This window comes from Palaemon carinicauda, chromosome 29 (assembly GCF_036898095.1).
Source record: "Palaemon carinicauda isolate YSFRI2023 chromosome 29, ASM3689809v2, whole genome shotgun sequence".
In the NCBI taxonomy this organism is placed as follows: Eukaryota; Metazoa; Arthropoda; class Malacostraca; order Decapoda; family Palaemonidae; genus Palaemon; species Palaemon carinicauda.
The window spans coordinates 48,604,232-48,631,075 of record NC_090753.1 but is presented as its reverse complement, the minus strand read 5'-3'; the positions used below and the strand labels follow the sequence as shown (position 1 = coordinate 48,631,075).

Sequence of the window (26,844 nt, the reverse complement as noted above, 5' to 3'; positions counted from 1 at the left end):
TTTGATATCCTCTATCACTAATACAGGAAGGACTCCACAGCTTTTTTCAAATTTTAGCACAAAGCTAAATACAGCACTAAGGTTAACAAAAACTCCACTGGGGCTCCTTGAAAGTGATTTTAATTTCATCACATACAGACAGCATAAAAAAGCAAGGGAGTTGGTTTCTGAAGGAGGGGGAGACCTTGCTTGCTACCCTCCTATTGCTTTGATCATTACCTAGCACAATTCACACCTTGAGGTGGAACAATATAAAAGAAAAAAAGGCAAATTTCCTTTTTCCCTTAAAAGTCATATTACAGAAGCTAACAGTACCTATCAGCGAGCAGCACATACTTTGGGTGGCTCAAATTGTTCATTTCTATGGTTCTTAAGTCTGGTAGTCAACTGATACATTCTTTAAGCAGTTGGACGATGACAATCTAATTAGGGAAGCTGGTTTTTACTTCAAAATAAATTAAAAGTTTGAATTTGTTCCATTACAAACACCACTTTGAAAAAAGCCAAAATATATCCTAAGTAAAAGACGAGCTGAGCTGCTAGGGTTCTGATGTGGTGAAAATTACTTTAAGATAACAAGAGGTACTCCAAGAGGTGCCTGGGGTCAAGCTTTGGACTGGATCTAATTGGAAATTTGAGAACATGAAAATGGGAGGCTGAACAACATGGGCACTACCTTCTAATTAAGATATAATGGGGAGAGATTCCTGAATCTGTCTGCTTGGGAAGAAACAAAGGTGTGAGTAACAACTCTACAAGATAGACCTTATTCCTTGTGTAATTACTGGGTTGGGAAGAATTGAGAATACCCTTTACAATCTCTCGCAAACAGGAAAGTACAGGGGTCCTTTACTTAGGATACTGTTTGCTAGATGATAAAACAGAACTCAATAAAAATTTTATTCTAACAAACTAATTATTCATAGTAGATTGCCCTCTTCTAAAACCCAACAGCTCCATTGCATTTGGATTAAATTACACAAAGGATAATCCAGTTAACTACCAAAAGCCTAAAAAACCATAGATGCTCAAGATACCCTATCCGAACAAGATTTTCTTTTTCCTCTACAGATTGATTTGTCATTGATCCACATATGATAGCAGAATAATTTATGTTTAGATAGATGTAAGGATTTTTATCCATAAGACCATTCTGTCCTAAAGTGTATGAATAAGAAATAAGTTAGCATTGAAACAAAGGCTGTTTGTGGCTCAATCTTATAAATAAAGCTTCAACAGAGTATCATATGCATATGGAGGAGAGGGAGCAGAAGGGTGGGCGCAACTTTTAATTTCTGCAGTATAAGCAAATGATAACTACTCCCAGCATGGTTAACATATTCACTTCAGTTTGATTGTTTGTCTTTTGGCGAGTAGGGTGATTACGTTAAGTCTTGATTTTCACTTATATTTTGGATTTGAATAAGACATCTGTGAGTGAGGGTGATGATTAGGGTTCCCCATTGCTCTTGCTTGATAACCTTTTTCAATTTAAAAGTTTCCAATTTCATCATGACATCAAAATTCAACAAATCACTGATGGAATGTTTGGTGTAATCAGCATTCTTTCTTTAACTAGATTATTTGTAATGAATACAAAACCAGTATTCAGACAGCAACAGCTCTAAATGAGATACTCATTATCTTTATGAAAGACAATCATATAAGTGTTACAAAAATTGGTATTAAATTTCCTTTACTAATTTTCTAACAGACTGGATTTTTAAAATTATCTTTCCTTTTTAAAAATGCCATCAGAAAGATATGCTAAATGTAATCAATAAGTTTTCCTAAAGTGCAACTCCACCAATAACCAAGATGAATACAGTGATATATTTCAAAAATTCAGGATAAATATATTTTATTCAAAAGTATATTCATTACAAAAAGTAAGTTTGAAACGGGTAACATATATTGATGAAAAAAATGGTTATGACAAAGGAAATGCCCATTTTTTAGTAGGTGCTGTGCGGTCTACAAGTACAGTAATATAACTACTGTATAAGATTAAACTTGATGGTTAATACATTGGATGTTTGCTAAGTAAAAAAGCAAACAAAAAAGTCATAGCCGTTACAAAATCAATTAACTTCTGGAATTTATCAGATTGCATATACAGTACTGTATTGTAATATCAATGTCACCAAAAAGCTTATTCTATGCACATATTTTTTTGCCTAGTTATAAAATACACCTAACTTGAAATGTTGAAGCCTGATTTTTACAATAAACAATATTGTATTTAGAATGCTATTACATCATAGATTATTTATGTATATCAATGGACCACTTGGTCAACTCTTGCTAAGACGCACTGCATCATGTCAAACGAGCACAGGGCTGTTTTCAGAACTTTTTCCTCTTGGTCTGGGGGCATGTTTGGCAGCATCACACCTTTGACAGCAACAGACATCTCTGGTTTTTGCCTCCTCTTCCCAGGGGTCACTAATTCGCGTAACTTCAGCTCATAGTGAGCACGAGAGAGCTCCAGGCCTTTCCGAAGTTTTGCCAAAAAGTCGTCTTGCAAAACTGGAACTACCTTCTTCACACAAGTCCTATTCTCTTTATCTCGTACGAATAGGAAAATCAAAAAATTGAGAGCTGCCATTATACCATCACTCCACTCTAGTAAATCTGTTGTTTCACCATCTGGTAGGAAGCATGCAAGTAAAATGAGTTGCTCCAAATTTTTGCCACAAAAGTTTGTGTCCATCACTTCTTCATTAAGACACTGCGAGACATTTTCTTTTAATTCATGAATTACTACACTTAATACACCGGCATGTTTCACTGACACAAGGAGACATTTCAACAAATTCCTTCTACCAGTCCGTTCAAATTTCCTGAGGTAAGGCCGGAATATGTCTAGGGCTGTTTTTCTTAGTTCAAAATTATCAGAATATGTCATGACTCTTATCAGAAGCTGTGGAAATGAAGAGTGTGCTTTAGCTTCTAAACATTCATTTGGTAATGAAAACTCTGCAATTTTATTCAATAATGCTTTGGATAACATTAGGGCTTTGTGAATAGCAATATCATCTGTTAGTTCTAATAAATGACAAATCAGAGGTAGACAATTCAGAAATACAAACTGATGAGAATATACAAAAGGAACAAAATCACTTGCCATATCTTGGCTAAGTATACAGTAAAAATAACAAGCTAATGACAATTGAGAAACAGACTCTTTTTCATTTCCATCTGATTTTTCTGTTGATTCTTTGCCTTCATTTTCTACATCACCATCTTTAATATCAAGTTCTTCACTGTCTTCTGTGCTGTTTACACTTTTATCATCAGAAGCTAAAACTGTTTTGGATTTATTCCAAGAAATGTGAGCAAAGAGGCTGAAAGAATTTCCATAGAGGTGAGCAATCATACTAGCGAGTTTCTGACAAGTGCGGTACAATGAATTCTCCACTTCACCTTCTGCACAGTACACATCGAGATAAGTGAGAGGCCTGTCGAAAAGCTGCAGGAGGAAAAAAGCGAGGTAATGCCTAGAATTCTTAACCTTACCTCCCCAGGTCAACTCTCCAGATATAACTTTCTCATAAAACACAGCATAAAAATCTGTAAGCCATTGGAGTGTTCTGGTTAATGCTTGCACCTCTGGATGGAGATCTAGCAATTTTCTCTCCTCTCCTTCCAAGTTGAAATTTTTTGGTAAATCCAGGGTTACGACATGCGAGTAAAGCGTGTTAAACACCCATGAAAACATAACAGAGCGCGTCTTCTCAGTCACTTCTCGCAACAGCAAAGTCTTCATTGGCTGTAAGAGCACCCTAAAATATGATTCACAGCGATTCATTTCAAGTTCTTCTAAAAACACAATCAAGGCTTCTTTTCCATTAGCAACAGAAGCAATATACATGAGGATGTCTTCGACACACTTCTCTCCTTCCACTGGAGGATCCTCAAGTAGATATTTTAACACAACTGGTACCAATTCCAAGCTGTTATGTACGAGATACTGGTGATATTTTTCATCCTTGACCTCATCCAGTGCTTCAGCGTACCTTTCGTTTCTCAGTTTGTTCCATAGTATAGATTCAAGGTCCTCTTGGGAACTTCCTTGAACAACTTTTATTCCACTGATGCCATTCATTGCGAACACTTTCACTAGGTTATGGTCAAATTTTCCAACTGTAATTGGTTAGTAAAGGTTGATAACAGCTTACAGTACAGTACTGTACATTTAATTCCAGTATGATGCAAATATTCTTCCTTAACTCAGCTATCCTTCAACCTGGAATCAAGGGGTAAAAGACAACTTCAGTTTCATGTGACCCCATGTTTGTAATGATCTTTTTACAACACAGCCTAATTTATGTCACTTAATAAGCAATACAAAAAAGTTAAAAATATCAATTTTAAAAATTACAATGCCCAAAAACCATAAATGCAAAACTCTTATTTTACTTATGCTTTAAAGACTACAGAGGCATGTTTAGTCTTGTGCCAAGCTACTTCAATAAAAGAAAAGGAAAATGTCATTCTATCCAGCGAGTATTTCCATGCTGCTGGACAGAATTCACTAATTCTCTTGGACATGAATGATGCCACTAGTTAAACCAAACTTTGTAAATTGCTACTTTCAAGGGCTCAGAAGAGGGCATTCCAGTAAAAGCTTCAGTCACTGCAATGTACAATTACTCACTTATACGAAACTACTAATTAGGTGGGAATCAACCTAATACCTTTCATGCTTCACTATCCAACAGTTGAAGGAATTTGGCAAATAACTCTCCAGGCTTATATGAACATAGTTTTGCAGTTGGGCATCAGTGCATCACTCTTTAATGAGAGCAGGAATTCCAAAATTTATCAACTAATGTACAATTAAATAATATCCAGTTAAACTTCTTTCTGTTCATCTACTGTAATAATGTGAATGACCCTGGTCAGAGTATACTGTATTTGATAGGGCATTAAATATAAAAGAATAACGTATGCATACCTGTTTTTTCAACAAAATGTCCTTGGCACTATTTTAGTATACCACTATCTGTATTCCTAACTTTAATACCAAAACAGATTCCATTTGAGGTTATCCAATGGTGAAAGGGGATAGAGAGATTAATGAACAACATGCACTGAGAGGTGAATTGCATAATAAAATATAATGTAAAGGCTCATTCACATGATTAAGTTTTCTCTCATACTATTTATATGCCTCCTGGAATATAATTGCATTCTTCAACCTAAATACTGTAATGCAAGAGAAATGTTACATATGGAACAAGCTAACTGTGTTTTAAATTAGTTGAAAAAAAATATTGGCTGAGGCTTATTTGTGTATTGCAATAGCCATACAAATAAGATTTTCAAAGTACCTCCTGATTCTTGTATTCTTGTCTAAAACTAAGTTAAGGTTTAGAGGATTATCAGATGTTGTCGCTCGAAGAATTCAGGATATGTATATATATATATATATATATATATATATATATATATATATATATAATTTGTCATTTGAAGTAACTCTTCACTAGTATACAGCCTTAAGGGAGTTAAGCATAAACAAATTAAGATGGATGTTCATTAAATGGGACAACTAGATCATTGGAGCTTTAGAAGTTTAAACTTGTGCAACGTCTTTTCTGTTGAGATGGCTTACTTGAATCTTCTTTCAGTTTATTGGTTTCATCTTGCTTTTTCTTTCTTACATGTATTGCTTTTATTTCATATTCTTTTTCAGTTTTCTCAAGTAGTTAATCTTTGCTGGACTTTTTTATATTCTGCACTATTTTCACAATTGGGGCCAGTGTCTTGTGGTATTCTGGTCACCCTACTAGGATTGAAGCTTGACTATAGTCCATTTCTTTTAGCGATGCATATTTGTACCGACTCGCGGCGGTGCCCTTTTAGCTCGGAAAAGCTTCCTGATCACTGATTGGTTAGAATTATCTTGTCCAACCAATCAGCGATCCGGAAACTTTTCCGAGCTAAAAGGGCACCGCTGCGAGTCGGTGCAAACATGCATCGCTAAAAGAAATGGACTATAGTGGCAGTAGTAGGAGGAAGAGGATTGTTTGATTGATTTGAAGTTTTCTGGCATCCTGACAACGAAGGTCATTGACGCTGCTAGGAGGTGGAGATGCGGTAGTATTAGTAACAGTACAGTAAACTGTTGCTTTACATTTACCACTTCTGTTGTCATGAAATGGGCAAGTTACATTGTCAGTAATGATAAACAAATTTCTAAGCTAACACAATTTAAGGTTTTTATTTTCTTATACAGTAGTCTACTGTACATTTATTCATATTTGGGCTTTAAATATCTAGAAATGCCTCCGAGCAACAGATCAAATGGAGAAAGGAAGAGAAAAATTATATAAAAAACACTAAATTGGATCCATGAAGGAAAAATTACAAGCCCTTGCTTTTCTCAGGGTAACTGAGACAGGCACAAAAAGCGAGAATACGTCAATACTTGCTTCCTGTGGGTTAACTTCTAACCAGCTAACTCACTGAGCATTGCCCATGTGCAGTAGACTAACACACTTCCAATGTAATCCCAAATACTGTTTTTACTGGGTTTCTATCTCAGTAGAAGTATTGTACAGTATTACTGTATGAACACATTTCAATAAGTGTACAGTACATGTACACTCACGTACTAAGTACTGTACACGGTAAGACTATGGTACAGTACACATATACAGTAGTTCTTCACAACACAAAATTAATTGATTCCGTAATGGTTTACGCAAAGTGATTTTTTTCATCTTGTGAGTCGCCTTTTACATGTAAATAGCCTAATTTGTTCGAGACCCCACAAAAACACCACATTAAATGATTATAAAAAGGATACACACCACTAAACAGTACTAAATATATGAAAAGTTTTGATCATTTAATAATAAAAGAAGTGTTTAATTAGAGCAAACAGTAAAGATACAGTAACAAAAATGTGGAACCTTACCTTTGGAGTGAGGCAATGTCCGAGGGCGAAGTGTCAGGGCGGTCGAGGAGGATGAAAAATGGCGGAAAACTTTAACAAGTGGCAGAAAACGTAAACACTTAACTTTACAAAACAGATGTATAAATGACAGAAAACATTAACACTAAATGTTAGGAAACACATTTACAAATGGCGGGAAATATTAACGCTTAACTTTACGATTGACTTAAAATTTCTTTTTTTCCCTTTTTCTATTTTTTTTTCTTACTTTGTTTTGTATTTTCTAAATTTAATTTTACTACGTATTTTCATCACTGCCACATTTCTTTCATTTTTTTGCTGGCACTGGGTCTGCTTCTACCGAAGGCCTCTTTTTAAAATGATTGTCAAAAGAAGCTTGTTTCTGCCTGCTTCTTAAAATTTTCCTGACATGACTCAGGCAAACTTCATTACAGTACTCAAGTGCACAACCTGTGAGAATTTTTTCTGGGTGTGTCTTTTCTATGAGAGCCACCATTTTAAAGTAGCCATCTAGACCCTCCTCAATTTCTGCCGTTGTCAGTGGGTCGTCCTTCTTCCCCCAGCTGTACTCATCCTGAACGACGTTCACTCGCATGGCCTCAAACTCCTTCAGGTCATCCATCGTAAGTTCCTTTTGGTGTTTCTCTATAAGCTCATCAATAATGTCGGCCTAATCAAATTCCAGACCCATGGACCTCTCGAGTGTAATGATCTCGGCAACTTCAGATTGAGCAACAGGTTCAGGATCGTCAACCTTTTTGGAATCGGCTTCAGGTTGGTCTGCGTGGAAGCCCTGGAAATCTCATGCGGAGACGGCATCAGGCCACAGCTTCTTTCAAGCAGAGTTCAAGGTGTGCCTCGAAACCTTCTGCCAAGCTTGATCGATGATTTTGAGGCATATGACAATATCAAAATGCTCCTTACAAAATTGACGAACGGTGAGGTTTGTGCTCTCAATGATTTTGAAACATGTCTTGAAGAGATATTTCGTATAAAGCTTCTTAAACTTTGAAATCACTTGCTGGTCCATGGGCATTGTCCAGCACCAGCAGACATTTCATAGGGAGGCACTTCTCTTCCAAATATTTTCACAATCGGGCCGAAACAAATATTTATCCACTTGATGAACAACTGTCTTGTTACTCAGGCTTTTCCATTAGCCCTCCACAACACGTGAAGATTTTCCTTAGCGACTTTGTGGGTCTTGAAGGCTCAAGGATTATCGGAGTGATACACCAGCAGGGGTTTTACCTTGCAATCCCCACCGACAGCCTCCCCATGACGGACCAACGAATGAAGGCCTGAGCGTCTCTTAAATTTTTCAAACCACCCATGAAAAGCCTTGAACTCTTGGGCTTCCTGCTTCGATGTTCCTTCTCCTGCGTCAGCTTCGGCCTGAACATGCACGAGATCACTGAAAATGGCGCTGGCTTTCTAGCAGATTATCGCTTCCTTGATAATGTCTCCAGCCATTTCTATGTCCTTCATCCAGACAAGCAGCAGTCTCTCCGTCTCATCGTGGATGTGGCTCCTCTTTCTGGAGAAAACAGTCACGCCCTCAGAAGAAGACGTTGCTGCTTTGATAGCTTCCTTCTGCTTCAGGATCGTTCCTATCGTAAACGGATTTCGGCCATATTCCTTCGCGTGCACACTTAACCGCATGCCAGCCTCGTATTTCCTGATTATTTCCATCTTCATCTCCATGGAAAGTATCATCCTCTTCTTTCCCTTGACATCAGCGACTTTCTTAGGACCCATGGCTAATGATGTAACGTAATATCACACACGATACAGAACAATTGTTATGAAAGCAAAATCGCAAACACTAAGTCAATGCGTACAATACTGCTGCTGAAACAAAAAAGACATAGGAATGCCAATATGCAGATGCATGATGGGATGCAGTACAGTAGATGCTGACCAATAATACAGTACAGTAGATGCTGACCAATAGGAGAGCAGGATCTCATGGTGGTAACTAGCATCCGAGTAGGGAGATAAGCAATGAGAGCGCGAGAGGATGGTAGCAAGTTTACGGGCTGACGGCACGCGAATTTCAAAATCAGTCTCGGACATGGTTGGGCTCTTACACTCTACCTCCTTTCGTTGTCCAAAACATTTTTCGTGATGCAAGTCGTCAAATTCTTCGCATCTCGTTTCGCAGAGTGAAAATTTCGTAAGCAGATTCTTTCATAGAGAGGTTTGACTGTAGTAACATAACAAATTCGCAGGTAATTTGTATTTTTCTTAACGATACAAACCTTAGCTATTTATAGGGGTGTTACTGTTGGCGAAGCTGAAAGGACGAGCCATTAGAATTTAGCAAGGATTATAGCGGGGGTTAGTTAGCTACACACCTTACTTTGCTTAGAGATAGGACTTCGATGGGAGACAGGGTTGGCGGGCAAGTATGTATAAATAGGTAAGGTATGTATTGTTAGGAAAAATACAAATTACCTCCAAATTCTGTCATTTGTTCTGTAACTGGGAATACAAACAAATGCTATTTATAGGGGTGAGTCACCCATTAGGGGGGTGGATGTCCCTGCCAATCTGGCTTTTTGCTTTACCTAGGGGTACTCCCTATTGTGCAGGGTTTTGTGCACAAATAAGGAGACCCTAATACCTCGCTAAACCTGCTAAGCATGGTCTGCGGCCTACACAAGCTGTGTGTGGTGATATACTAGCAATGTAACTGTCAAGGTAAAAGTTATTACGAGTCTTGTAGGAAATAACCGAAGAGACGGAGACATTCCCAATACCACCTCACCAGGGTATGGGGACGCAACAGTATTGAAACAATGCTAGGTTACACAAGGGAGCAATGGTTTACCTGCAGAGGTTTGAGGTCAGCTTGTGCAGAAGACCCAGGATGCTGAATTCCCCAAGAGAGGGGAGGATGAAGAAAGGAAAAGAGCCAGACATTCCTTTTCATTCACTCAGACTAAAACCCGGGTAACCAATGCCCTCAACCTTCTGTTACTTGTCCAGTAAGGAGCTTGAGGTACTAAACCAGCTGTTGTGCAGCCACCAAAGGACCGATAGAAAATGTTTCGAGGTTCCTGTGTGTCACGTCTTGCAGGTAGTGAGCAGTGAACGTAGTTTGCCGTTTCCACACACCCGCTTGCAATACCTGCGTCACAGATTAGTTCTTTTTGAAGGCCAAGGACGTAGCTACACCCCGATATCATGAGCTCTGGGATAATGTGCTGGAGGAGGATCGGGATTCAGGACAAGGTCGATGACCCTGCGAATCCATGCGGAGATTGCATTCTTTATGGTCCTCCTCTTGTTTCTGCCCATGCTGACAAAGAGCGAGGGCACTCTGGGCCGAGCTGCTGCTGTTCTCTTGAGGTAGCGCCTCAAACACCTTACTGGGCATAGAAACAGATGATCTGGGTCATCAGTTACAGAGAGGAGACTCGTTATCCAGAAAGATTCGAATGTAGGATCCGAAACCCTCAGATTCTGAGTCTTTACAACAAATTCGGGGACGAAGCTGAAGCTTACCTCTCCCCATTTCTTTGAATGGGCGATGTCATATAAGAGACCGTGAAGTTAGCCAACTCGTTTGGCCAAGGGCAAGGTAAGCAGGAACACCGTCTTTCAAATCAGGTGGCGATCTGTTGCCTGGCGTAATGGTTCGTACGGAGGTCTTTTTAGGGACCGAAGAACTCGACCCACGTTCCATGGGGGAGGTCTCACTTCCGACTGAGGACAGGTAAGTTCATAACTTTGTATGAGGAGGGAAAGTTCTAGGGATGAGGGAAAGTTCTAGGGATGAGGGAAAGTTCTAGGGATGAGGAAATGTCCACTCCTTTCAGTTTATAGGCGAGACTTAAGGCTGAGCGACAGCCTTTAACCATTGAAACTGAAAGGCGCATTTCTTCCCCCAAATACACAAGAAACTCCGCTATTACTGGAATAGTGGCACCAAGTGTATCGAGACCCTTTCCAAGAAACCAACCACAGAAGACTTTCCACTTCGCCTGGTAAACTGAGGCTGATGACCTTCGCAGCTGTCCAGACATCCTTTTTGCAACCTATTGCGAAAATCATCTTGAGTGAAAAGATGCTGGATAGTCTCCAGGTGTGAAGTCGTAGCGAAGCTACTGCCTTGTGGTAGATGTTGACATGTGGTTATCTGAGTAGACTGAGTCTTGGAGGAAGTTCTCTGGGTGGCTCCGTCAGGAGCAGCAGAAGATCTGGGAACCAGTCTGCGTGATGCCATAGTGAGCTATGAGGGTCATTGAAAGATTGACCGATGTTCTGGTCTTGTTGAGTACTCTTCTCATCAGACAAAACGGTGGGAGTGCGTATACGTCGATGTTGTCCCACCGTTGTTGGAATGCATCTTGCCAGAGAGCCTTGGTATCTGGGGCTGAGGAGCAGTACAATGGGAGTCTGAAGTTCAGGGCCGTTGCGAACAGGTCCACAGTCGGAGAACCCCACAAAGTCAGGACTTTGTAGGCTACTAGATAATCCAAAGACCATTCGGAACCCACTATATGTGATGTTCTGCTCAGATTGTCGGCGAGCACATTCTTCTCCCCTGGAATGAAGCGAGCTGGTAGTGAGAACGAGTGGACTTCTGCCCATCTCAGTATCTCTACTGCTAGATGGGATAGGGGCTGCAAAAAAGTATCTCCTTGCTTCTTGATGTAAGCCACTAGCGTGGTGATGTCGCTCATCACCACCACCGAGTGACACGCCAGGAACTAGGAGATTTATGCGAAGGTACTTTTCAGACTTTGACCAAAGGCCTGAGGCAGTGTGGTGGAGCACGTAGGCCCCCAACCCTTCTTTTGATGCGTCTGAAAACAGCATCAAATCGGGAGGAGGGACGAGAAGATCGACACCCTTCAGCAGATTCCCGTCTGCCAACTACCATTCCAGATCCGTCTTTTCCTCTGATCCTATGGGAATCAGTGTGTTCGGGGAATCGAACACCTGATTCCAGTTGGACTTCAGACGTTACTGGAGAGATTGAATCCTGAGGCGATCGTTGGGAACTAGACTAGCTCTGACCAAGGCGCTGAACCATGGCTGCTTGCTCATCGAAGCACTGTCCGAAAGATCCCCTGAAGGGATAGAGGTTGAAGGGTCCTTCTTGGCAGGATGCCTGAAAACTTTAAATCATTCATTCATTCATTCCGCGGCATCTCCATTCCCAACGCTGAAGGCTTAGGAGCTGTAGATGTTTCCCTTCTGTGCGCAGGAAGTTTCGGAATTCAAAAACCCTGAAACATGCCCCCTTCCTCTTTCTCCGGCTATCGCTCTGTTATGCATTTGGGGGGAGGGGAATGGGGCGGCGAACGATCGTTAACCACCTTACCTTTCCTAGAGGCTATTACCACTGCCTTTGGTGGCTGCAGCTGGTGATCCTCGCTCGCATGAAGATGTGACGTCACGGCCGCTGACGTCTTGGAGAACGTCGAAAAACCTCGGCTCAAGAGGCGTTGGTGATTGCTGATGTGAAGGCCGATAACTCAATGATTGATGAGAGGGAGTGTGTCTTCGCATCGACGAGCAGTACCGCAATAAAGCGGGATCGATCGTTACCGCCACACGAGAGGCTGATCAGAGTGTCGACGATCCTCGAGTAGGCGAATCACGGATAGCTGGGTGTGAAGGCTGACGGATGTATGATGATTCACGTTGAAACGATTCACGCACTGGTAGGCGAAAGCGTTCCGTAGAAGAGAGACGCGATGGTTTGGGAAAGCTCTGAGTTACGACAGAACGCTGGCTAGTTTAGTGACGGATGAGCGATTCCCAAGATGGAGATGGTCTCCGTGACACGTGTGATCGGTGTGGTGAACGCTGTCGGTTTGCGATTGCTGACGAGCAGGCAATTTCTGAGGTGGTGGGCGAGCAGGAGAGACTCGAGTTGTCTGCGATTCTCACATAGCAGGCGCTTGACAAGAAATTGAATGCGTAGGCGATTCACAAGTAACCGAATGTGTAGGCAGTACACGAGATGTTGATCGTTGAAGAGCAGTGAGTTTTCCACGACGGCCAGGCGATTCAAACTCTGCCAGTTGATGTCGAGACAGTTGAGCAGGTGAGCGTCGAGCAGAAGCCTGGTGTGACGGAGAATGTTGAGACGAGATTGGGGACGGAGGCAATGGTCAGTAACCAGAAGAGTCAGGCTGGACAGCTTCTTTCGAAGAAAAAGACTGAGGATCGAAGAAGTGAAGAGACGTCTCTTGGCCGAGGGAGCAGGAGCACCCTGAAGGCGAAGTGGAGGACAGACACGGCGAGGTCTTCGGGCGGCGACACGAAGATGTACGAGCGTGGGATCAGCAAGCTGACAGTCAGCAGGCCTCCGAAGAGGAGTCTCTATGTGATACCCTTTACTGGAAAGGGAAACACTCGTCATAGAGACGTGCCTCGGACTTGCTCAACCCCCCCAAAAGACATTCATTATGGGAAGGAGCGTAGACCTCGGTGGTGGAAGGTGGAGAAGAAGACGCAGCCATAGGAGCAGCTGGCAGGGTACCAGACGAGCTCTCCGAAACAACGTCGACAACGGACAAGAGGTAGACGTCTGACGCTGACGCAAGCTGAAGATCCGCAGCAACGCCTCCTTGGAAGGAGCACCGGGCAAACCCAACGACAGCCACATCTGCAATAAGGGAGAAACACGGCCTTGCTTGGGGGGAGAGACGGGGCAACCCCATTAGGGGAGGCAACACCATCTCACGAGGACTGAGGTTGGCCAGGAGTTAAATGGCCTACGCTACTACACGTCTGGCCCTCGGAGGAAGCCATCCGAGTAGGAGCTTTGGAGGAAGGTCAGGAGACTTAGGGGGAAGCCTTGAGTCTTTTTTGCTTCGAAGCAGCCTTCGAAGGAGAAGAATCCTGCTTAGACTTCTTCTTCCATCTACAGTACGCCCATACCTTTGAACTGGGAGGCAGACCACTCCCGGCACTCATTATATTTATCTATGTTGCAGCGTTGTCCTCTGCAGACGGGATAAAGGCTGTTTGGATCCGTCTCCACAGCAGACATAAACTTCCCACAGATGTAGCCCTCTGATCCAGTACAAGTCCGCATGGCTGTAGAAGAAACATAGCACACACACTGAAAAGAAAAAACAAAAACAGTTAATGGCAGTCCCAAATGGAGAGGAAGAAGAGCGGTGACACCCGTACTCCATCCGAGCTGAAAGCAAAGTGAGGCTCAGTCACAGGAGTACGAGTGAGGAGCAGCTAGCTAACCCCCCCCCCCCCCACCCCCCCGCTAACTAACGGATGGATAGTTAACCCTTGCTAAATTCTAATGGCTCATCCTTTCAGCTTCGTCGAAAGTAATACTCCTATAAATAGCATTAGTTTGTATTCCAGTTACGGAACAAATCGTGATTTTTGGGGTCTACAACCTAGTGGAGGAGAGTCTGGATTCAAGGCACGATATATGACATGTTGAATCCAAGAAGAGATCTTATTCGTTGTGACTCTCCTCTCGACCCTACCCGTACTCACTAACAGTTTGTTGACATATGGGCGAGCTCCTGCAATTTATTTGAGATAAGTCCTGAGACCCCTCACAGTGCAAAGTAACAATTGGTCTGGGTCATCGGTTACAATACAGACTCAATCTGGAAGGGCCTGAATCTAGGATCCGCTACAGCCGGATTTTGAGTCTTGGCAGCAAACTCAGGGACGAAGTTGAGTGTTACCTACTCCATTCCCTTGAATGAGCGATGCTGTAAGAAAGACCATGCGACTCGTTGATTCTTAGTAAAGGCCAAGTCGAGAAGGAAAAGTCTTGACCGTCAAGTCATGGTCTGATGACTGATACAGCGGTTTGTAACGTGTTCTTTTCAGGAATTGCAGTATGCGGATTACAATCCAAGGTCTGAGAGCAGGTACTCTTGAAACTTCGTAGTTCCATTGAAGAGGAATTGTCAACTCCATTCAGTCTCAAGGGGAGGCACAAGGCTGAGCGCTAACCTTTCACTACCGACACCGAGCAGTTTTTTTTTTTTTGGGGGGGGGAGGAGAGAGAAAATCTTTTCCCTTAAGGAGGTTGATCTAGTACCAACCAACTCAGATCTCTCTTTTGCTCTAGCCCCACCAGAAGCTGATGGTTCGGGGGTCATTGTGTTGAGACTAGAAGGTCTTCAGGGTCTCTCCTGAATCTGCTAGAATCAACCAATTGTCTAGATAACATAATAGATGAATCCTGTTCTTGTGAACCCAGGTTGACACTAGGGGGAAGATCCTTGTGAACACCTACGACTCTGTGGACAGGCTGTAACACAACACCTGAAACTAATATTGTTATTCTTTCGTTCAGGATGAATCTTGGGTACAGGTACTTCCTTGATGGTGGATGGATTGGGGTCTGGCAGTATACATCTTTCAGGTCCTGTATAATTATGAAATTTTTTGGTCTAACAGCCTGATTGCATGTGTACCATCTCCATCTTGAATGGGAGTTTGTTGGACAAACTCATTCAGGACAGAGAGATTGATGACTAGACTCCAGCCTCCAGACATCTTTTCTACAAGAAAGAGTAGACTATAAAATAATGGAGACCCATCTAGGACCTATTGGAGAGCGTCCTCCTCTTGCATGGTCTGGATTTGGACTGAGGGGCCTGTTCCTTCGTGGATCTCTTCACATAGGAACATAACATCACTGGATAACGAGTCAAGGAAGCAGTGAGAGAGTGAACGGGACGTGGTATCCCACTTTTGCCACCTGTACTGTGGGCATCCTCCCATCTTTCACGTAAAAGAGGGAAAGACCCTCCATCACCATGTTGCGATGCTAGAGCACTTCTCTCCTTGGCACATGCTTTTGGAATCATGAAACAACGGAGTCACGCGGTTTCAGAATCCAGTTGGACCACTGGTTAACCATGTTATGTGTCAGGAACTCCAATGCCCAGTACCAGAAAGCAAAATGGTAGACACTGCCTCCCTTTTCTGCTCAGGAGAGAAATCTTCGTTGCCAAAGAGATATCCAACTGATCTTATCCAGTAATCCAACTACGAAGCAGCTTGCAAGAATGCTTTGCAACCTGCTCCTTGTTGGCAGCAGGAGGAGCAGCCTGCCTCGTAGTGTAGCTTCTACACGTAAAATCAAAGGGTGGAATGACAGTCCCAGAGGACTCTGACACCTCGAGAGGAATACGAGATGTACCCGGAAAAGGTACAAAAAGATTTGAGGCTGGTCTGGAGACCGCCTGTGTAACTGCAATCACTAACTCGGCAAACCATTGGGCGTCTTTCATAAAAGGGGCGCTCGCTGAGACGCTACGAAAGCAAGCATGATTTAGATCTTCCCTGGGCAAGCGTGTGTGAGATCTGTTTGTCGGGGAGGCAAGATCGAATTACTGAAGTAGTGCTAACAGGTGATTGCAGGTGTTACCGAATTAGCACACATCGTCGAGCGCCCGTGCACCACCGCAGTAGAGCAAACAGGTGATCAAGGACAACCACCCTGTATAAAAGGAGACAGAGATAAGGCCTCACCCGGGGGAAGAGGTGGGGCCGCTATGCTAGGGGAAGCAACACCATCTCTCGGGGACCTTCTCCCGGGGACCGAGGATGGCCGTAAATTAAAGGGTCTACACTACTACTCGACAGTCTCCCGGAGGAGACCAAACAACCAGGAGCTTCAGAGGAAGGTCGGGAAGCAGAAGAAAAGGTCTTGGGTTTTTCCCCTTTTGAAGAAACCTTCGAAGGAGAAATATCCCGCTTTGACTTCTTCCGCCATCACCAAAACCTTTCCCTCCGCAGGCGGAACAAAGGGTGTGGCGAGCGGTGTCCAAGACTGACATGAAGGTTCTGCTGGGGCGACCTTCGAGTCACGGGCAAGTACGCACAGTCGCAGAAGTCAACACACATACTCTAGTGAAAGAAAATGCACAAACAACAGCATTAAATGGAAGTCAAAATAGGCGAAGGATAAAGAATGGCAATGACCGTACACCATCCAAGTCAAAAGCAAAGTGAGCTAAATCACCGGTGTGTGAGTGGGAGCGGTAGCAAGCTACCTCCCCTACCCCCGCTAACTAGCATAATGGGTAGTTAACCCTCGCTAAATTTTAATGGCTCATCCTTTCAGCTTTGCTAAACTTTCAGCTTTGCTAAAAGTAATAACCCCCTAATTAATAGCTAAAGGTTTGTACTGAATTCCAGTTACGGAAAAAATACTCTTAGAATAAGATAAGGATATAAAATTTAGGCCTTAAGCCAGGGACCGTGGGGGAGGGGGGGTAAAATAAGGATATGGTGGTTTACATGGGCATAGCCCTTCCGCCCCTGTGGTTGAGTGACGATATGACTCTTAGGTTAGGTTAGGTGCTCTTATATTTGTTTTCCTTTTGAAAATATATTTTTTCAGTCATAACTTTTGGAATTTTAAAACTTCTGTAATCTGAAAAATACAGATTTCCCCTGATTATTTGCATCCCAAAACAGTTGAAAGTACCATTAAATACACCAAGAAAACTTCGAATTTTCTTCGTTTAGAATATTGTGCTACAGTAAATATTTACTGAGTAACCCGAGGTTAGGTCGTATCTCGGCGTTTTATTGCAATTGAAATATGATATTTTAATTATAAAATAAATTTTTGAATATACTTACCCGGTGAATATATAATAGCTGCTACTCAGCGGCTCGACAGAAAACACACTCAAAAAACTCGCGAGCGATCGCTATGAAGGTTGCGGGTGTGCCCACCAGCGCCAACTATCGGCCAGATACCACTCTTGCATGTAAACAAACCCTTCAATTCTTCTCGTCCCGCTGCGTCTCTATTGGGGAGGAAGGGAGGGCCTTTAATTTATATATTCACCGGGTAAGTATATTCAAAAATTTATTTTATAATTAAAATATCATTTTTAAATATTTAACTTAGCCGGTGAATATATAATAGCTGATTCACACCCAAGGCGGTGGGTAGAGACCAGAGTTAATTAAGTTTACAGCGTATAAGCTAAGAGTTTTTGACAGTTATCAATATAACAAAACCAAAATATATAGGTACCTGGTAAGGAAGTTGACTTAGACGATTACTCTGCCTTGTAAGTCTGTCTTCCTCACGAAGCCCAGTGATCCTCTTAGGATGCTGAAAGACTCCCAGGAGCTGAAGTATAAAGGGTTGCAACCCATACTAACAGGACCTCATCAAACCCCTAATCTGGGCGCTCTCAAGAAATGACTTTGACCACCCGCCAAATCAACAAGGATGCGAAAGGCTTCTTAGCCTTCCGTACAGCCCAAAAAACAATATTAAAAAAAACATTTCAAGAGACAGATTAAAAAGGATATTGGAATTAGGGTAATGTAGTGGTAGAACCCTCACCCACTACTGCACTCGCTGCAACGAATGGACCCAGTGTGTAGCAGTCCTCGTAAAGAGTCTGGACATCTTTTAAGTAAAATGACGCGAACACTGACTTGCTTCTCCAAAAAGTCGCGTCCATAATACTTTGCAGAGATTTATTTTGCTTGAAGGCCACGGAGGTTGCTATAGCTCTAACTTCGTGCGTCTTAACCTTAAGCAAACATCGGTCTTTCTCATTCAAGTGAGAATGAGCTTCTCGTATTAAAAAATCTGATAAAATATGACAAAGCATTCTTTGACATAGGCAATGATGGTTTCTTAACTGAGCACCATAATGCCTCAGATTTACCTCGTAATGACTTAGTACGAGCTAAATAGAACTTAAGAGCTCTAACAGGACATAATACTCTTTCCAGTTCGTTGCCTACGATCTCTGATAAGCAAGGAATATCAAAAGATTTAGGCCAAGGACGAGAAGGCAGTTCATTTTTTGGCCAGGAAACCAAGTTGAAGTGAACAAGTGGCTTTTTCTGTAGAAAAAACCGATGTTCTTACTGAAGGCATGAAGTTCACTGACCCTTTTAGCCGAAGCCAAGCACACTAGGAAAAGTGTCTTGAGGGTGAGATCCTTCAGGGAGGCTGAATGTAATGGCTCAAACCTGTCTGACATGAGGAACCTTATGACCACGTCTAAGTTCCATCCAGGAGTTGCCAAACGACGTTCCTTAGAGGTCTCGAAAGACTTAAGGAAATCTTGGAGATCTTTATTGTTGGAAAGATCTAAGCCTCTATGTCGAAAGACCGAAGCCAACATGCTCCTGTAGCCCTTAATCGTGGGAGCTGAAAGGGAGCGAACCTTTCTCAGATGTAAAAGAAAATCTGCGATCTGGGCTACAGAGGTACTGGACGAGGACACAGATGCTGACTTGCACCAGTCTCAAAAGACTTCCCACTTCGACTGGTATACTCTAATGGTAGAAGCTCTCCTCGCTCTTGCAATCGCACTGGCTGCCTCCTTCGAAAAGCCTCGAGCTCTTGAGAGTCTTTCGATAGTCTGAAGGAAGTCAGACGAAGAGCGGGGAGGCTTTGATGGACATTCTTTACGTGGGGCTGACGTAACAGATCTACCCTTAGAGGAAGACTTCTTGGAAAGTCTACCAGCCATTGAAGTACCTCGGTGAACCACTCTCGCGGGCCAGAGGGTAGCAACCAACGTCAACCTTGTCCCTTCGTGAGAGGCGAACTTCTGCAGTACCTTGTTGACTATCTTGAATGGTGGGAATGCATATAAGTTCAGAAGAGACCAATCCAGTAGAAACGCATCTATGTGGATTGCTTCTGTATCTAGGACTGGAGAGCAATAGATTGGTAACCTTTTGGTCAACGAGGAGGCAAAGAGGTCTATGGTGGGTTGACCCCAAGTAGCCCAAAGACTCTTGCCCACGTCCTTGTGGAGGGTCCATTCCGTGGGTATCACCTGACCCCTCCGACTGAGACAGTCTGCCAAGACGTTCAAGTCCCCCTGGATGAATCTCGTCAACAGGGAGATGCCTCGATTTCTTGACCATAAGAGAAGGTCCCTTGCGATCTCGAGCAGCGTGAAGGAGTGTGTGCCTCCTTGCTTGGAGATGTACGCCAAAGTTGTGGTGTTGTCTGAGTTGACCTCTACCACTTAGTTTCGAAGAAGCTTTCGAATATCATCAAGGCCAAGTGGACTGCTAATAGCTCCTTGCCGTTGATGTGCATGCTCTTCTGACTTGAGGTCCACAGACCCGAGCATTCCCGACCGTCCAGGGTCGCACCCCAACCCAAATCCGACGCGTCTGAGAACAACACGTGGTTTGGGTTCTTGACTGCTAGGGATAGTCCCTCTCTCAGACTGATATTGCTGTCCCACCATTTCAGGCATGCCTTTACTGGTTCGGAGACTGGGAATGATACCGTCTCTAACGTCTTGTCCTAGTTCCAGTGAGAGGCTAGATGGAACCGGAGAGGCAGAAGGTGTAGTCTCCCTAGTGAGACAAACTGCTCCAGGGATGAGAGAGTCCCTACGAGACTGTTCCAACTCCAGACTGAACAAACGTTTTCTTTTCAGCATTAGTTGGACTTCGAGCAGGGCTTGTTCTATTCGGTGGCAGACGGAAAAGCCCGAAAAAAACTGGACTGCGAATCTCCATCCCCAAATATAGAATAATCTGGGATGGGATCAGTTGGGACTTTTAGGTTGACCAAAAGTCCCAACTCCCTGGCCAGACTCAACGTCCAATGTAGATCCTGCAGACAGCGAAGACTGGACGATGCTCTGAGAAGCCAGTCGTCCAAGTACAGGGAGGCTCGGATCCCCGATAGATGGAGGGATTTTGCCACATTCCTCATGAGCCTCGTAAACACGAGAGGAGCAGGACTGAGGCCAAAGCACAGGGCTCGAAACTGGTACCCCACATTCCTGTAAACAAACCTCAGAAACGGTTGGGAATCCGGGTGTATAGGAATGTGGAAGTATGCCTCCTGAAGGTCGAGAGAGACCATCCAGTCGCCTTCCATAAATGCTGTCAAGACAGCCTGATAGACTTCATCGTGAAGTTTGTCTTGACAATGAACACATTGAGCGCACTTGCCTCTTACGTACTCCTGCAGTGAACAAGGCTTCCAGATCATTGGAGCCATCCCTGAGGGACTTGTTCCTGCAGAGAACGTGGCTGTCAGATCATTGGAGTCATCCCTGAAAGCCTTGTTTATGCATGACATAATTGTACAGCAAAACTTCAAACGGTCGAAAATAGCTCTGAAGTCGACCATAAAATCTTGGAGCGTCTCATGGCCAGGCGCCAGGGAGAGTCTATGAGGTTTGAGAAGTCTATCTGGGCAGAGGCAGGAACTCCCAAGCCGAGAACTTCTCTCGTGTCATATCAGACTCTCGCTCTATAAGCCAGCTTAAAAGTAGGGAAAGCAAAGGCTGTCTCCCCCAAACTCCTCCTGGTGATAAACCAGTCGCCTAGCAAACGTAAAGCTCTCTTAGAAGAGCGAGAGAGCACTAGCTTATAAAACAACGGCTTCGAAGTAGCTAGGCCTAGTGTAAACTCTGACGTTTAGGCGAACGAGGAGCAGGAGTTACAAAAAGATCCGGACAAAGATCCTTAAAAATCAGCATGATTTATTTAAAGTCCATTGAGGGCTAAGCAGCTTTAGGCTCCTCTCCGTCTGACAGAGTCCTCAAGGGAATATCAGTAGGAGGGGGAACAGCAACTTCCTCATCTGAAGGAACCTTGTCCGACAATAGCCGAGTCTCAAGCAAGGGAGAGACCTACCGTGGTGGCAATGCTTTACAAGCAGAGTCCACACGCACTGGTGCATTAGTAGCAGACCAGGACGCAACGTCATGTAACTGCTTAACAGTCTGTGAACTGTCAACAACAACAGGTGCGGGAGGACGCTCGGCGTCCACTCGAGACTGTTTTGACTGCCTAGTCTGAGCAGTCAAAACAACTCTAGACTGCGGTAGTTGACGCTCGGCGTCAAAACAAGTCAACTCCGCTGGTTGGCGAACGTCCTGAACGTCAACAGGAGCATTAGGAAGCGGCCTAACGTCCAAATGCGGCTGAAAATCAACACGTGACCGCATCGAGTGAGGCTCTACATATCGTGACTGACGTGACTTAGCTACGCCAACGTCAACAGGACGCACAAAGGTTCGTTTGGGCGGCTGAAGGCCAGGATCTCGATGAGATAAACGGCTAGGATCAACGTGAACCTTATCGGCAGAATAGTCTTCCATAAGAGAGGCAAGCTTATTCTGCATGTCTTGCCGTACAACCCATTTAGGATCAACGGGAATGGTTGCGGTAAGAGACGAGGGTAACGTCTATGACTGCAAAACCTTGCCTACAAAAAGACTCTCGGAGCCTGTGTTACGCTTTTATTTAGGCGGCGAGCAGTCTTCCGATGACTGCATAGGGTCAGAGCTGTCCTAATAGTTAAAACCAGGACGCTGGACCTGTCCTGAAAGGACTGACTTTCGCTTAAAGGGCCTCGAAACCTTGTTCCACGGTTTCTTATGCGAAAAGCCTTCGGATGACGAGGAGAAAATCGTCTCTCTCGCCTTATGGTAGGGGTGATCTTGGTGAGATACGCCTGATACCATAGAGGGAACGTCTGTTCGCTGATCAAGGCCTCTCGAACCCATAAGTCGTACGACATTACTTCTCCCCTGGGCTTGGGAGCTTGTAAGAGGTCTCGGACTAGGCGAACGACAGGCACGAACAGACGAACCCTCGGTCGCAACACTGATAACACTTTGCGCAATATCACTTTATCACTACGATTTTCTGTTTTGCACTCATTTCACTGAAATCGAATTTTTTAACAATTCACATTAGGTATGAATAACACTGATTTCTACCTGAAGCACGCAATTCTACCCTCATCAAAAGGTTATAATTGTGAAATCAGTCGTATAATGTAAGCACATTAATACAAGCAAAAAACAGTAAACATATTTTAAGATAAAAAGATCAGTGGCTGGGAAAGAGACTAAACACTAGTTCATTCAAAACTACGTTTTCAATCTCTCACCGTACAGTGCCTTGGGACGAGAATAAAAACTAAAAACGTTTTATCCTTTCTCCCCGTACAGAGACTAGGGACGAGAGTAACTCGAGAACAACGTTACTCGCTTGGGACAAGAATAAAGATCGGAACGTTCTCTCTCCTCTCTCTCTCTCCGTCTCTATCTCTCTCTCTCTCTCTCTCTCTCTCTCTCTCTCTCTCTCTCTCTCTCTCTCTCTCTCTCTCTCTTGATTTCGCACCGAAGAGAAGAGCCCACTTACGTTTCGTCAATAAACAGGTTATTTGACCAAAGGAAAAAACTGAAAGGTTTTTCAATTAAAAAGTTCCTTTAAAATAGAATTTAAAACATTTAAGCTTTGAAAGAAGAATGAACAAAACGTCAGAATCGATTTACTCTTTCTGCAAAGTGAAACCGTGATTCTCTCTCTCTCTATCGTAACGATAGAGCGCAAACTGCGTAGCATAAATAAACTAAACGTTAGTTCATCTTTGAAACAGTACGAAGACTATTCAAAGAAAATCTTTCATAAAATATCTACTAAAAAATATTCATTCAATAAGTTTTAAATCATTAGCTCTGTAAAAGTTATTTACGATTGAAAGGGCTCAACGTTGTTTAACTTCGGTTTCCAAGTTAGGACCGCCTACTCTCAGGAAAGGTCGCATATACTGTAAACAAATCATTAAAATTTATCTTGATGTTTATTATAAATGGAAAGCTAATCGAAGAGGCCTAATAAAGGCAGTTGAGATACAAAATATATATAGGAAAATCTATAATTAATTTATAACGTGATAAGATAATTGCTAAAAGCATAAAACACACTTCCGTACTAAGGGAAGGGTCGGCCATTTAAAAGTCAAAGAAAGTCCAAAAAAAAAAATCCAAAGTCATCAAAAATTAAATCTATCCAAAAACGAGTTCAAGATTTAAGTTGAAGATAAAACACCTGCACTGCGAAAGCTCAAACCAAAATGAAGTACTTCACCAAATATGTTGAGAAAACTCCAGGTTCTACAGCGAGTAATGATACGTCTTGTCGTCAAGGTCGACAGAGAAGAATTGAAGGGTTTGTTTACATGCAAGAGTGGTATCTGGCCGATAGTTGGCGCTGGTGGGCACACCCGCAACCTTCATAGCGATCGCTCGCGAGTTTTTTGAGTGTGTTTTCTGTCGAGCCGCTGAGTAGCAGCTATTATATATTCACCGGCTAAGTTAAATATTTAAAAATTATTTTTTCCTGTTGCAAAGCCTTATCATTCAAATGCCTTTAAAAATGATAAACAGTAATTACCTCTTAAGTATCATCTTTAGAATCGTTCAAATTGTCTATAAATATACCAGGAACACACATTATCTTTAATATGATTATTGTACACATTTGAAAAAAGTTATACTTAGCAACCCAGCTTCAAAGTAGCCATGTATTATATTACTTATTATGGTACTTCAAGTACTGTACTAGTGAAACTGAAATTTGCTATGAGAAATTGACGAGTGCTGGCTAGTTTGGTATTTTTCTCTATATATTTAATAGGGGCTGGAGCATAACAACTTACGTATCGGTCTATTAAAATGTGAAGTCTATCTCTCACTCAAAGTCCATTGTTTACACCTGGTAGACTGATGTCGAATTACTGCACATGCGTTGCTTGCATTCACTTTGGCCAGCTTTTCGGTTTTTTGCATGACGTAATCATTACCTGACTTTTTTCACCAATTAGGAGCTTCCAAATATTTATGCCCAAGTTCCCTGATGTTGTTTTACAACAGCCATTTTTTTCTCACCCTTCTCTTCAATTTGAGTTAAGCAACCCTCACATAAAGACGTCTCCAAGAGGGAACTTAAGGGAAGTACAAATTATTTTAAAATTTAGTGTAATTTCATCTACGTCAGCAATTAATTATGATGGAAATGCTCTATGTTTAGTGCAAAGCTATTGTTACTCATGTGAAATAAAAAAATAACCGCAAAAAAATGCCTCAAAGGTCCGATTCTGACTTAATTTTTCAGTATGACCAGCACACTTCTACTGCTAAGCTTCTGTAAAGATTTCCAAGAAAAAAAAAAAAATGTTGGTGTCAATCATAAGGAAAGAAATTATTTGTCGTTTAGTTTTTCATAATGTAAGGATTTCTTTGTGATTTAATTTTAGTTTGTGACCTGGGAAGTGGGGTCTGGCTAACGGTTGTGAACTGGGAAGGTTTGTGATCTGGGAAAGGTGGTCCAGGGGGCTTGCCCCGCTAGGGATTGTGAATTGGGAAGGGGGTGGTCTGGGGGACTTGCCCCGCAGCTAGGGGTTGTGACCTTGGAACTACTAGGTTAGGTTAGGTGCGTTGGTTAGGTTCTGTGCCCTATTACAAATCTCAAAAGTGTTTAATAATCACATTTTGGTCTGTTTTCAGCCACTTACATGAGCCATATATTTTTCAGAGCCTTTGTATAGCAGCGGCCAGTTCCTCACGTGTTGATTACAAATGGACATCAACTAACCTAAACTTCTCCCCCCCCCTAACCTAGCCTACAAGCCATGTCCTTACCTACTTAACTAACGGGAGGCTAACGCCCCCCTGCGACCCTCTTTACACTGCCGTATTCCAAGATAGACATAATAAGACATAAAGGTGGCCACTATCATACATACACCCCTATTTTTCCAACTGGTTATCTTGTGCTTATTTTGCATTTCTGACCACAATTATTGCTGCAAATCATTCGTTTATGACATTGCCCCACCCAATATTATTATTATTATTACTTGCCAAGCTACAACCCTAGTTGGAAAAGCAGTATGCTATAAGCCCAAGGGCTCCAACAGGGATAATAGCCCAGAGATTAACGGAAATAAGGAAAAACCCCGGTTTCCCACTAGGGTCCACCATAATTGTCTTTATATAAAGGTGTTCGAAAACTCGTATGAACGGGTGTTTTGACCCAATAATCATGGTCAGAAATACATAAAAAAAAAAGAAAATAGCGAGTAGGAAAAATACATAGTTCATGTATTTGGATGGAAATTAAAGTATCATATATTTACCGTTATTATTTTGAGCTCAGGGGGTTAAGGAATGGTTTGGGAAGAGTTGAACAACATATCACACCATAGGTTAGGTAACAAATACTTACCGGATAATCTTGGAGCGATCAGGTAATTCACAATATGTCTGACACTTAACATCTGGTTCATTTTTTCAGGGATGGTCTTTATAGGTAGATTAGCATAAATTTTGAAGGTGGAAAAGGGTAAACGACAAGATAAATCTAGAAAATATCTCTCTTCATCGGGGGTACACTGGCAGGAGTAGGAGTAATCGGAGTAGTAGTAGAATGAATTTGGTTATGATACGGCTCTCTTCTTCGTTGTAATTTCGTGTGATTCCGTTTCATTCGGGTTCCAGCTTTTCTTCTTTTTTATTGTTACCTCCTACATAGAGAACATTTGCTTGCTACTTTTATTTTTAAATCCCAAAGCCTGTCCTATTTATTTGGCAATTTATAATTTCCTAAAAAATGCTACTGCTTCTAAATTATTTTAAAGGTCCTGTGGATATCACATGCCGCTTTGTACAACCCACATGGCTTATCATTTCCATTTCTCTTTCTATAATTTACTTGTATATCTTATCGTGTTCAACCTTGTCTTCATTACAATGGTATCTTGCTCAATATTAAGTTTAACTACCTAATCCTGTCTCTCATTACCGCTTATTTCTGCCTTTGCTGCCATTTATCTTTTGATTTCTTATAGAACTTTACCCTTTATTTTTCTGCATTTCTAAATTTCTTACTTCAATATCAATCTAAATGTTTTTATTCATCTCTAAAAGACTTGAATAAATATGCAGTATAGAATTAATAGATAGGAAAGTAGGTGTGGAGTTAAAAAACAAGCTTCTATAGATATATAGCCTAATGGACGAGTTAAGGATTTGGGTTTATGATATCATCATCTCCTCCTACGCCTATTGACGCAAAGGGCCTCGGTTACATTTTCGCCAGTTGTCTCTATCTTGAGCTTTTAATTCAGTACTTCTCTA

General features: G+C 42.4%; 1 protein-coding gene across 3 annotated transcripts in view; it reads right to left on the bottom strand.

The window, feature by feature from the left end:
- The window catches only part of LOC137622183 (ubiquinone biosynthesis protein COQ9-B, mitochondrial-like), a 96,739-nt gene extending 70,582 nt beyond the window's left edge, over positions 1 to 26,157 (bottom strand). For 2 of the 3 annotated variants that reach the window (XM_068352621.1, XM_068352622.1), the window contains exon 1: positions 25,934 to 26,139. In XM_068352621.1, the coding sequence (XP_068208722.1) occupies positions 25,934 to 25,994 (61 nt within the window). In that variant the 5' untranslated portion in view covers positions 25,995 to 26,139. Of the gene's footprint in view, positions 1 to 98; positions 4,250 to 25,933 lie in introns of those variants that run through there. The other variant, XM_068352620.1, reaches the window with a different exon arrangement.
- Between the last annotated feature and the right edge of the window lie 687 nt (positions 26,158 to 26,844).